This window comes from Sinocyclocheilus anshuiensis, unplaced genomic scaffold (assembly GCF_001515605.1).
Source record: "Sinocyclocheilus anshuiensis isolate Anshui unplaced genomic scaffold, SAMN03320099.WGS_v1.1 scaffold438, whole genome shotgun sequence".
Classification (NCBI taxonomy): Eukaryota; Metazoa; Chordata; class Actinopteri; order Cypriniformes; family Cyprinidae; genus Sinocyclocheilus; species Sinocyclocheilus anshuiensis.
Genome location: NW_015546118.1, coordinates 704,061 through 716,955, shown reverse-complemented (window position 1 = coordinate 716,955; position 12,895 = coordinate 704,061). Strand labels below are relative to the sequence as shown.

The following is a 12,895-nucleotide window of genomic DNA, read 5'->3' as shown; positions in this document are numbered from 1 at the left end:
GTTTTAGCTGTCATTGACTTCCGTATGAACTAAACACTGAGGCATTACTCAAAACTATTACATTTCTCAAAAGCTGTTATGGTTCCACAGAAGAAAGAAAGTCATACAGTTTTGGAATGACATGAGGATGATAACGTTTTCATTTTGGGCTTTATCCCTTTAACATTTGGTAACTTTATAATCAGCTTTCATTGAATTAAAAGCAGACAGTGTGACTGTTTAAATGGTTTCCCCAAAGTGATAATGTTTTATATAACAGTTCATTATTTACTTAATAATCACTGTAATTTAATGTTGAGTAATTTACATGTTAGACACAATATTCCCTGTTACTTTGTGTACATAATGTTATTAAGCACATTAATTAAGGGGCATAATTTCGCTAGAAGATCACAATCCAATGCTGCTCATATTAATATGCTATTAACAGACTGAGTGACTTTGTCTTTTAAGTTGATGTGGGAGGAGAGCCGTTTTCACCGTTGTGGCTCGCGTTCACATTCCCGCTGCTTAAAGCTGTGTCAGAATGAAAGTGATCTTCACACCGTTTGCACCTAAATCTGGAGGACATCATCGCTGCTGCAGCTTCATTAGCGGTTATGCAGAAACAACAATAGTCCACAAGGATGATTGTTCTCTTCTTACTGATTTTCAGAGGCGATGCACTTCTTCAGTGGATTTGGGACTTCATATATGCGGAACATCATGTGCTCCTCATGTCACCCCACATAAGCGTGTGCGCAGCTTTTAGCACTCATCTCATCTTCTCTGCTCCCTTCATGCTTCTGGATGTGTTCAGTCCATACGTGGGATGGCTCCATAAGTACAGGATATGCCGTGAAGTCGTTGGCTTGCATCAGTGGTTTCGATGTGCTACTCGAATTTTATGGAAATACGTGGTTGGCGTTTTACCGTTAACTGCGCTGTTTCTGTCGGTACGGCGCACGCATTTCCCGGAGAGAGCACCGTCTTGTTTCCATGCCTTCAGGGAATGTGTATCGTGCATGCTCATATTCGATACGCTCTTCTTCTTTTGTCATTACACCATTCACAAGTAAGCATCACACATCTCACATGACAGAATGTGGAGCTTCCAACATTACACGTGTGGAGCTTTGAAACTTTGAATGACAAAGTTTTAAAGGGGTCATATGATGCTGCTAAAAAGAACATTATTTTGTGTATTTGGTGTAATGAAATGTGTTCATGCGGTTTAAGGTTATATCATCCTCTTTTGGAAGGCCAACCAAAGTAGTTTCGCTTTCACAACGAAGCACACAGCGCCTTCAGGACATAGCGGCGGCAACAACAATACTACAGTGAGAATAATAGTTACGCCTTCTTTCTTTGCGTGAATATTTGGGCGGCATTATGCAAATCTTCCCACATAGTGATGTAGACATGTTGGGGCGTGTTAGAACGAGCCGTTTTAGGTAGGCGTGGCTGACTCTTAACTTCTATAAAGAATATCTCTTTGGATTTGAGACTTTGCAACTTTACAGATCTTCTTTATGCACCAAGAGCTTGTAACACTCCAAAGAGAAAGGAAAAATTGAAATCGCATCATATGACCCCTTTAAATCTTATAATCATTTATTGTCATTTTTAACATGTTTTATTAAATTAAACGCTAATCTACACTGGTAGGCTATTGGAACCGGCTGGCATTCTCAAGAATATCCGAATAAACACAAATTATTTATTTTTAAAAAGTGTTTAGTCTGTCCTCATAGGACACATTTGAAAAGTTACAGCCTTTTAGCTTGGCCTTTAGGCTACAGCTTTGAAAAATACATCTTTTTGTATGTATATGAATCAAATTTGACGTTTCACATTTTGTAAAAAAAAAAATAAATAAAAATGTAGTTTTCGCCTGAAGACACACATGAAGTGGGTATAGTTTATGAGAAAAAAAGATGGGTTTTGAGCACAGTTAATGCTTTTCATATTGCTTTAATGTGTTCTTAGCTTAGTGGGTTTATTAAGAACAACAGGGGTCATTAGCGCATCCTTAAAAGCCCTATGGCACTATTTGAAAAAAAAAAGATACTTATGGATATTTTTAGATTATAATTATATAGGATTATTAAATTAATAATTAAAATTTAATTATAATTTAATAAATGTAATAGCCTAATTTTAATTTAATTTATTATTTCAATATAATAATATTGCTTTTATATAACCTAATAATAATAATAATAATGCATTCACCAGATTTGAGAAAAATAGCTATGGTGGAAAATAACTAAAAAATGAAACCTTTAACACCAGATGAAAATGAAACATGACAAACAAATGCTATGGAATTGCTATGAAACAAATAAATAATCTCATGTTTTCTGTTCTGTAAGGTTTATATTGTCATAAATATGTGAGATATTATAAAATGCCAAAAGTGATTTAAATTAACCAGGAGCAGAGAATCTTTGGTGAAAATTGTCCCAGAGCGTTTTAATGTTTCTTTTCGGTCAAATTGCAGATCGTATGGCAATTCCAAAAGCTGACCTGAAAATGAGATTACCGAATCTACTCACCTGCTAGTGTAGTTCAATGTGTAGTTGTGTAGTGTCTAGTGTAGTTTATATAGGTTTCAGAGTAGACAAGACACGTAAAGCATGGATCTGGCCAGATTACAAAAAAATCTCTGTATATGCTAGAAGCATGTGCATTAGCAGTGCCATGACTCCAACTACTTTATAAATTTAGATTCACAAATATAAGGAACACACATAAACATGTGCACAGCTCAAAATTTCATATAGAAAAAACACTCACATCCATTCCTCTTTCATAATCTGTTGATGTCATTATCACATCTCACTCTTGTTGTCTCCACTTGTAACTTTAGCAAGGCCCATATTTATGCATAATTTATGTATCTATTTATATTAAATATTTGAATTCATATTTATATTATATATAATATTATTATATATAACTACATAAAATGTCTGTATTTTTCCCAGAACTCCCTGGCTGTACCACAACGTCCACCACATTCACCATCAGAACAGGGACACTTTTGCTCTGGCAGCTCAAGACTCCAGTATTTCTGAACTGCTGTCTCTACAAACCCTTGCATTTATAAGTGCCATGCTTGTGGGCTGCCACCCTTTTAGCGAAATCCTTTTCCATCTGGTTAACACCTGGTTGGCTGTGGAGGATCACTGTGGATATGACTTTCCTTGGTCCCTGCATCGGTTGTTGCCGTGCTTTGGCGGGGCACCGTACCACCTGGCCCACCATCAGCACTTTAAAGGGAACTTCGCCCCTTACTTCAGACACTGGGATTACATCTTTGGGACCTCATTGCCCATTTCAGTGAATGAGAGAGGCCATAGATAGGGTGAATCCAGCTCAGTTGGGCCATTACAGGACAGTGAGAATGAGACTATTAAAAGTGTCCCATTGTATCTGGTTTCACCCTATATGAATTGACATATAATAAACCAGTTTTTGCAAAGATTTTCAAAATTTCTTACTGGATTAATCCCAGTTTACCCAGCCTGGGAACATCAAGTTAATTCTGTTTATAATAATCAGATAGCTTGGATTCTTGGTCTGATTTTGTACTCAGCCTAAAATGTACATTTTGAAAACATTTGCATTACAACTTTTTCATGTTGTATATTTATCAAGTGTTTTTAGTTGTTTTGTTAAGGTTTGATAACATCAAACAGGTCTCTTTTACAAATGTTTCTGTATACAAATATAATTATTGCAGCTGGAAAATTTCTATTTTATTTTTAAACTTTTTCAATGTTTTATCTTATAGTCTGAGACAGTAAAACATTTTTCTGCCTTACATGGGTGGATTTTGGTATGTATTTTAATATACAAAAAAGCGTTCAAAAGTGCAAGGATGACTTCCGGTGAGAAGCGCAATGGAGTAGACGTGTTTGTCTATCTTCCCCGTCTAGCTTCGTTTATTCCTTCAACTACCCCACCGACTTTTTCGGACAAACTATAAAAACTAACAAGACGACTTTTGGATAACAGTGTCTGTCTAAAATGGCAACCAAAACAGCAAAAACATCTAAGAAAGAAGCCAACACGAGAGCCGAGGCGCCCGCGACCTCGAGCGAAGTGAACATGGCGGCTCTAACAGACTTGCTGGAAGAACATAAGAGTGGCCTTGGCGGCTGAGTTCAAGGCTGCGATCTCAACATTAGAAGTGAAACTTGACTGTGTGCAAGCTATGGTATCCGATCATGGACAGAGACTTACCACGCTTGAGTCCCATGCGGAGTCACTAGATGAACGGGTGGAACGTCTAGAAACTTCCCTCGCAACATTGACGGAGAGTAACGCAAAGCTTAAAGCCAAGACCGCTGATCTGGAAGCGCGGAGTAGACGGAACAACATAAGGATCATCGGAGTGCCTGAGTCGATAGAGGGTCCGCGGCCAATTATATTTTTCTCCGAGTTGCTTTTTGAAGTTTTTGGCGATCAAATATGATTTGGCGAAATTTGGATTCTCAGCGCGGCGGTTCTCAATAATCTGGTGTGCCTGACATTTGTGCCAAGAAGCGGAGCATGCTGAATGGCACCTTTGTTATTGGAACTATGTAAATTAGGAGCTGTATTAATCTAATACAGATTTCGGTTATCTGTTTTACATTGGCCATTCCTACTGTCTCGTAGCAGAGGTTGTTTTGCACCCGTTCAGATTTAACGACCTCTATTGCCTTTGAACTGCATTAGAAATTGTATAGTCGTTGTATGCCATATTTTTGATTGAACAAGCTTTATTCGATGGGCTGTTAAAGTACATTTTTATATATTATTTTGCGTTTGGGGGTTAAAATGTGTTATTGGGTAAATATAAGGTTTGCAGTATAAACAGGAGTGAAAAAGGAAGTAAGGTATCCGGAGAGATATGGAAGTTATTGTTTGGATGTTTAAGGGGAGGTTAGGGGTATCTGACTATTTTTACGGATCGATTTTTTTTTTCTTTTTTTTCTCTTTCTTTCTCTTTTGTATTTATCTCTTTTCTGCATCACATGGATCAGGGTCTTACAATAGTTATTCATGATTCAAATGGCTGGTAATACAACAATATCAAATATAAATATTAGTTTTATCTCTTGGAATGTAAAAGGTTTAAATAACATCGTAAAGACCAAAAAAGTTCTTTCACATTTACAGTCCCTTAAAGGAGATATAATCTTTTTACAAGAAACCCATCTTCGCACTTCAGATGTTTCTCGCATTAAGAGTGCATGGATAAGTCACTGTTTTCACTCCAAATTTGGTGTGAAGGCAAGAGGGGCAGCGATCCTTGTGCATAAGAACATCGCTTTTGAACCGGAATCAGTGGTTTCAGATCTGAATGGTCGTTATGTGATTGTGTCTGGAATTTTACAAACAATTCCAGTTGTTTTAGCATGTATATATGGCCCCAATTGGGACAATTTTTTTTCTGTACTCCCTAATCTTGATAGTCACCACATAATTATAGTGGGAGATTTTAATTTGGTTTAAAATACAATTCTGGACCGGTCTTCTTCAAAACATTCCACACTGTCCAACTCTGCCAGGCTCTTAGAGTCTTATATGGATTTTAAAATTTTATCTAAGATCCTTGCCCTTCGCCTTCAGCAAGTGTTGCCTGCTGTTATTTCCCCTGACCAGACAGGCTTCATGGCTGGTAGACACTCTTTTTATAACACCAGAAGACTTTTTAATACCATCCTTTCTTCGAGTTCCGACACTGCCGAGGTTATGCTGTCTCTCAATGCTGAGAAGGCATTCGACAGGGTTGAATGGGAGTATTTGTTTTTCATTTTAAATAAATTTGGTTTCAGCTCAAATTTTATAGCATGGATTCGATTATTATATTCTTCCCCTGTAGCCTCTGTGTACACCAATGCAACGCATTCTAAAACCTTTCCCCTTTGTCGAGGCACTCGCCAAGGTTGCCCCCTTTCACCTCTATTATTTGCATTGGCTATAGAGCCATTAGCTATTTGGCTGCGAAGTGAGGAAAAGTTTGAAGGCATTACTCGGTTTGTAACCTCTTATAAACTGTCTCTCTATGCAGATGACCTTCTTTTATATATAACTAACCCCACTTCATCATTACCACCAATCATCCAAATTTTTGATTCGTTTGGCAAATTTTCTGGTTACAAATTGAATCTACAAAAGAGCCAACTGTTCCCAATCAATTTAGCAGCTGAGACACTTTCTCAATATCTCCAAATTTGGTGTGAAGGCAAGAGGGGCAGCGATCCTTGTGCATAAGAACATCGCTTTTGAACCGGAATCAGTGGTTTCAGATCTGAATGGTCGTTATGTGATTGTGTCTGGAATTTTACAAACAATTCCAAGAAGAGGATTAACAGTTTTTTTTCTCTCTCTTTTTGGTTTTGTTTATTTATTTATTTATTTATATATTTGTTTTCCTTTGTACATCTATTGTATCATTTAATAACTACACTTACAGTATTATTGTTATTTGCATTAGTTTGTGTTATGTGGTTAAGATAATAGGGGTTGAGGGGGTGGGGGATTGGGAGGGAGAAAAGCAGAATTGTGGATTACTAATTTTTGTATATATAAGATGTTGTATCTGCACAAAATGCCAATAAATATATTTTGGGGAAAAAAAAAAAAAAGTGCAAGGATGTTTTTTTTTATGTTTCTGAAAAAAGTCTCGTATGCTCACCAAGGCAATGTGCATTTACAATAAAAACAGTAATATTGTGAAATATTATTACAAATTAAAATAACTGGATACTTTCTATAATAATGACACTTTTAGTCTTGAAGTACTAAAATGCGACAACGTGTGTCCAGCTTGAAATTCAATCAAATTCTGTTTCTGCACTCAAATTGAAAACATGGCATGGCAGTGAAGTTGGAGACAGATCAGTGGTAGTTTGCACTTAAAAGCTTTGGCTGAGCTGATCATGTCAGTCATTTGAACACTGATGTGACTCAACAGGGCTAAAACCACCCGTTTTACACCGATTTATTTCCCTAAAATATGGTTTGAGAAACGCTTTAATTTTAAGTTATGAGCCTGAGTCACTGCTGCGCATGCGCACTTTTGTGAGAAGGGTCTGGCTGCAGACTTGCACTCTCAGACTTGCATTCTCAGACTTGCACTCTCAGACACTTGCGCTTCCGCAATTGACATCACTTGCAGTCTTTTTTATTTTTTATTTTGTTCTATTTATTGATTACTTTTTGTTTGAATCTCTCAACGTTTTACAACAGTAGCCAGGTGGTGAAGACAAGAAAAAAGAAACTAAATTACAATGTCACTTGCAATCGCCACTTTCACTCTCCACTACCTGCGACGTCACTTGCAATCGACACAAATCGTGCATGTTGCCAATGGAGACAAGAAGCTGTGGTGGTGATTAAACGATTAAAACTAATTTTATACTATAACGTACAGGGTCCTGCAAGAAAAAGACAAGACCCGCAAATCCGTGGCCACAGAACAGCAGAATATGAACGCAATGCACAAAGTCTCTCGTTAAGCGTTTTCCTCCTGTAGAAAAACATAAACACTTAATATGGCGTAATGTATTAAGATACATTAAGTGCAATTAAAAGATCAAATTCGATATATAGTTATTATTTAATGTACTACAAGGCAAGCAGATGGCCATGAACACAATGCGCAAACTTTCACTTGACCTCCCATACAGCAAAACGCTTAATAGCTCAAGTGTCTGAGAGTGCAAGTCTGAGAGTGCAAGTGCAAGGCTGCAGCCAGACCCTTTTGGCTTTTGTAGCCCAAACTTAACTTCCAGTAGACTTCCGCAAAGAATCAATGACAACAAGTCCTTCTAGAGTAGATTATTTCTGATAACAAGCTAAATATGTTTGTGGCGTAAATCAGACGGGCTTATTGAAAATGCAAATTAATTCTCTGCCAGCAGGAGGTGCTTTTGGAGCGGCAGAGATAGAGGTTTCCCTGGTAACAGATGTACACAAAGCAGAGCTCCACTCACAAACGCTGTTTTATCAGGCATTACAGGCAAGACGAAATGAAAATGACATCGAAAATGTTCTGAAGACAGTCGTTTCCTTCAGAGATGCAGTGATAAAAAAACACCCGTGCTGCGTTTCTATTTTGAAAAGTGCAGTGCTCATATTTTTTCAATGAAGTCAAAGCCTTTTAGAAAATCTATTTGTGGCGGTCAGTTTTGATATTGTGGTGGATCGCCACAAATAAATCAATGTACGGAAAACATTGCATCCCACAGCACAACAACCTGAGCCCAACTTCAGTCAACTTTAACTGCATTTGTAGTCGGCACCACTAGCCAGACCGATAAACAAACACAGACCGGAAGTAAACTTTGGGCCAGGCGCGTGCACCCGATAAAACCGTCAATATTCTCTCTGTGAATGTATGTGCATGATTGATATCATTCCCTCAGTGGAGGGAATTTGGCCAGGACACCGGGGTTACACCGCTACTCTTTACAAGAAGTGTCATGGGATTTTTAGTGACCACAGAGAATCAAGACCTCAGTTTAACGTCTCATCCGAAGGATGGTGCTTTTTTACAGTATAGTGTCCCCATCACTATACTGGGGCGTTAGGACCCACACAGACCACAGGGTGAGCACCCCCTGCTGGCCTCACTAACACCTCTTCCAGCAGCAACCTAGTTTTCCCAGGAGGTCTCCCATCCAGGTACTAACCAGGCTCAACCCTGCTTAGCTTCAGTGTGCAACCAGTCTTGGGCTGCAGGGTGATATGGCTGTGGCATACTTGAGATTGTGAGTGTGATTGTAATTTAGCATTAGTGTTTGTGATTTCAACCTGTGATGTTTCTTGTTAACTTGACCCACGCCTGATTGACTACGATTTTGGATTCTGATTTCGAACTGTAGCTATTGCTTTTGTCATTTCTTGGAAAAGAGGGACCATGACATTATTCATTCTTTCAGTTGTGTTCAGCTATTGTATATATGGTTTGTGAACTTTGTAAACACATTTTATGCAAGTTAAGGGATGTAGGGGGGTTGACGCCATTTTATTTTGCACATCTTTTCACATAGTTTTTGGTTTAGGGATTCAGGTAAGTTTAAACTGTATTTTTAATCTTTAATTTTGGTTTAGGAAGTGTAGGGGGTTAAAAAAAGATAATTATTTGTTATTTGTTGTTAATGCGTTGTTTACATGAAGCGGATGCATCGTGATAATCTCCACAATGGCGGCGCACCGCTGCAGACAGGATGAGGAGAAGAAGGATTGTTGAATAAAGTTGTTATCTTTGTTTTCTTTGCGCACAAAAAGTATTCTTGTACTTTTTGCACACAAAAAGTATTCAACTATTTCATTGATGTCCTTGCTACGTTTGTGAACCTGGGAACATTTCAGTTGCATTGCTGTCTATGCAGGGTCAGAGAGCTCTCAGATTTCATCAAAAATATCTTAATTTGTGTTCTGAAGATGAACGAAGGTCTTACGGGTTTGGAACAATGAGGGTGAGTAATTAATGACTGAATTTTCATTTTTGGGTGAATTTACCCTTTAAGCTCTTGTTATTCAGCATCTGGGCCGTATGTATAAAACTTCTCAGAAATGCTCTTAAGAATGTTGCTGTGGCCTGAGTCCAGCTTGGCTCCTCCTGCTCCAAGTCCCTCCTGTCTCCTCCCTGTCGCCTCCCTCCTTCATCTCCTCCCTGGTCTCTGTCGTCGGCTCCACCGTGGGTTGACATTTCGGCTGTTGCCTGGGTCCCACCTGGCACTGCCTGCTCCAAGACCCTCCTGGCTCCTCCCTGGCTCCTCCCTCCTTCATCACCTCCCTGGTCTCTGTCTGCCGGCCCCCTCCCGGGTGTCCGTCCTCCTCTTGAGCCGCCTCTCAAGTTCCCACCCGCCCCTCCCCATGTAGTTTCTACGGTGCGAGGATGCGCCTTCCGGGAGGGGGAGTAATGTCAGGATTCTGGACTGTCTGTGTCATGGTTTGCCCGTTTCTGTTCCTGTTTGTCCTTATTTGGTCATGTCCCTGTCCTCATTTAGTTTGATTATGTTCCGTTGATGCCACCTGTGTTTCCCAATTATCCCTTGTATTTAAGTCCATGCTTTTGCATTTTGTTTTGGTCGGGTCTACTTGTTTCTATGTGTGTTTGTTCAGCTCCTATTGTGGATTATCCTGTGTTTTCTTCATTAAAGACTGTGAATGCTACTCCGTGTCTCCTACGTTCTTCCCGCAGCAGCGTATTGTGACATATCTAGATTCCGAGACTCTTCCACCAATCTATATTTACATTTATATAGATCAGTGAACTCGCCATTATGATGTAATCTTGTTGTAAAACATTTAGCGACTGTTTTAGCTACTTTCAATTGAAAGCAGTTGGCAACACTGGTCAGTGTTTTTTTCCCTTCATATTTTTTCATATTTTGATGGTTTAAGTGACATGTGGGGTCATAAAAAAACTCTCCAAACATCACTTTTGGCCACTGTTGTGTTTGGTGGCGTTAGTGCCACAATATGTAAGACCCTGCTTACTGTGTCATCACTGGTGCATTGCTGCATTTTTCCAATTTTACAACAAAAAAAAAAATGTCATTACTACTTTCATTTCTGCAGTTAGAGCATTGAATTGTAGAGTGGAAAAAGTTATTAAATTTCTTACTTGGTCAGTTGCAAAAAAAAAAAAAAGACTATCATAACGATCAAGTTTGTATCGTTTTATCAACTCCATATCGTCATATAACTCCAATATGTCATATCTTCATTGGAAAATGTGTGTTTCCTCCTCTTTGCTGCCTTCTTGTTACTCCTACATAGGTTAGGAGACCTCTCCAGCTCTCTTAAATAATTTAGAAGCTGAGACCTAGTCTTAACACTTAGGCACCTTTATGAATCACTCTTATTCTTAAGTCTTGGAATAAGAGTAAAATGATGTCATTCTTAGAATTTTGACACACTTATCCCCTGGGATAAATCCCTGATATAACAGGAGCTATCACTTGTTGGAATATTTTCCACATTGAGCGCCAAAAATGCTGACCATAATGGCTTTTTCTTTTTAAGTGTGACTCTTCCTGCAGATACTGAGTGCACGGTGCGTGGCTCCACAGGCTGCAGCTGTATTCTTGGTTTCCCTCCAAGACCTTCTTTGCCAAAATCAATCATTCTTTCTGTGACATTCATTGAAGAGATGATGGCAGCAGAGGAGCTTTAGGTTCAAACAAATGCAACTGCTTTATTGAACATTTAAATAGTGTTTCCTATGCATGATTTCTCCATTGCAGTAGGCTACTAGTCACAGTTTCAGCAGGTGACATTGTTTCTCCAGTTGTCGGCGGCAAGTTACTGTCTTTGAGTGAGTTTATGAATCACTCAGTCACCTGATTCCTTCAAAATAACTGATTCATAAATGAACCAAACAATTTGGAATCTGATTACGTAATCCAGATTACATGTATACTACCCAGCTCTACTCAAATACAGTAACATGTTTCATTAACTCCTGAATGAATATGTGTTTCTGGACGATTCGGTTGGCTGAATTATTTCATTACTTATAAGGAATGTGCCTTAAAAGTACTTGTAGTTAGATTAAATTACATTATAGCATAGGCTGCTCATAATCAGACTACAGTTACTTTGATTGCATAATTACATATTATTCACACAAAAGCAGTAAATTATTTGTAACTTACTGATTACTGTAACTAATTGATTCTCCCTAATTCCTATTCATACTTTAAATGTTCCTTCCTAAAATAGCTTACTGCTTAAAAAATATAGCCTACTGCCATTAGTCAAGTCAAGTCACCTTTATTTATATAGCACTTTTAACAATACAGATTGTGTCAAAGCAACTGAACAGCATTAATTAGGAAAATAGTGTGTCAATAATGCAAAATGACAATAGTAAACACTCATTTTTCAGTTAAAGGCAGTTCATCATTGAATTCAGTGATGTCATCATTCATCTCAGTTCAGTTTAAATAGTCTCTGTGCAATCAAGTCAACGATATCGCTGGAAATTAAGTGTCCCCAACTAAGCAAGCCAGAGGTGACAGCGGCAAGGAACCAAAACTCCATCGGTGACAGAATGGAGAAAAAAACCTTGGGAGAAACCAGGCTCAGTCGGGGGACCAGTTCTCCTCTGGCCAGACAAAACCAGCAGTTCAATTCCAGGCTGCAGCAAAGTCACATTGTGCAGAGGACTCATCTGGTTCCTGTGGTCTTGTCCTGGTGGTCGTCTGAGACAAGGTCTTTACAGGGGATCTGTATCTGGGGCTCATCTAGTTGTCCTGGTCTCCGCTGTCTTTCAGGGCTGTGGAGGTCCTTTCTAGGGGCTGATCCACCATCTGGTCTGAATACGTACTGGATCCGGGTGACTGCAGTGACCATCTGATCTGGATACAGACTGGATCTGCTGGCTACGGTGACCTCGGAATAAGAGAGAAACAGACTAATATTAGCGTAGATGCCATTCTTCTAACAATGTAGCAAGTACATCGGGTGTTATGAGAAGTGTTCCCGGTGTTGGTTGACCTAATTAATGCAGCCTAAAAATCCATTAACGGATTTGAATATTAGAAGCGCATTAGTGTGTTATGTGTAAGCCAGGTTAAAGAGAGGGGTCTTTAATCTAGATTTAAACTGCAAGAGTGTGTCTGCCTCCCGAACAATGTTAGGTAGGTTATTCCAGAGTTTGGGCACTAAATAGTCAAGTCAAGTTTATTTGTACAGCGCTTTTCACCATACAAATCATTGCAAAGCAACTTTACAGCCAATTAAGTTTCTACAATATTTAGTGGTAGCTTATCAGTGGTGACTGTCAGTTAATGTACATATGGCAGAAATGTACGGAAAAATAAATTTAAGACGTAATAAAACAGACGATGAACACTATTAACAGCAATTATTATATGATGCAATCAAACTTATAGCAAAA

The 12,895-nt window shown here is 38.7% G+C and overlaps 1 protein-coding gene across 1 annotated transcript; it reads left to right on the top strand.

The window, feature by feature from the left end:
• The first annotated feature begins 618 nt into the window (after window positions 1-618).
• LOC107700893 (cholesterol 25-hydroxylase-like protein) lies at window positions 619-3,348 on the top strand. Its single transcript, XM_016502731.1, has 2 exons — window positions 619-1,054; window positions 2,970-3,348. The coding sequence occupies exons 1-2, from the start codon at window positions 627-629 to the stop codon at window positions 3,346-3,348; spliced, it is 807 nt and encodes a 268-aa protein (XP_016358217.1). The 5' UTR covers window positions 619-626.
• Window positions 3,349-12,895: the final 9,547 nt, after the last annotated feature.

Excerpts from the sequence above, each read along its gene's own strand:
- LOC107700893 (XM_016502731.1), top strand. The coding sequence starts at position 627 with ATGATTGTTCTCTTCTTACTGATTTTCAGAGGCGATGCACTTCTTCAG. Across the intron at positions 1,055-2,969 it reads TGTCATTACACCATTCACAA|AACTCCCTGGCTGTACCACA; the intron begins GTAAGCATCACA and ends TATTTTTCCCAG.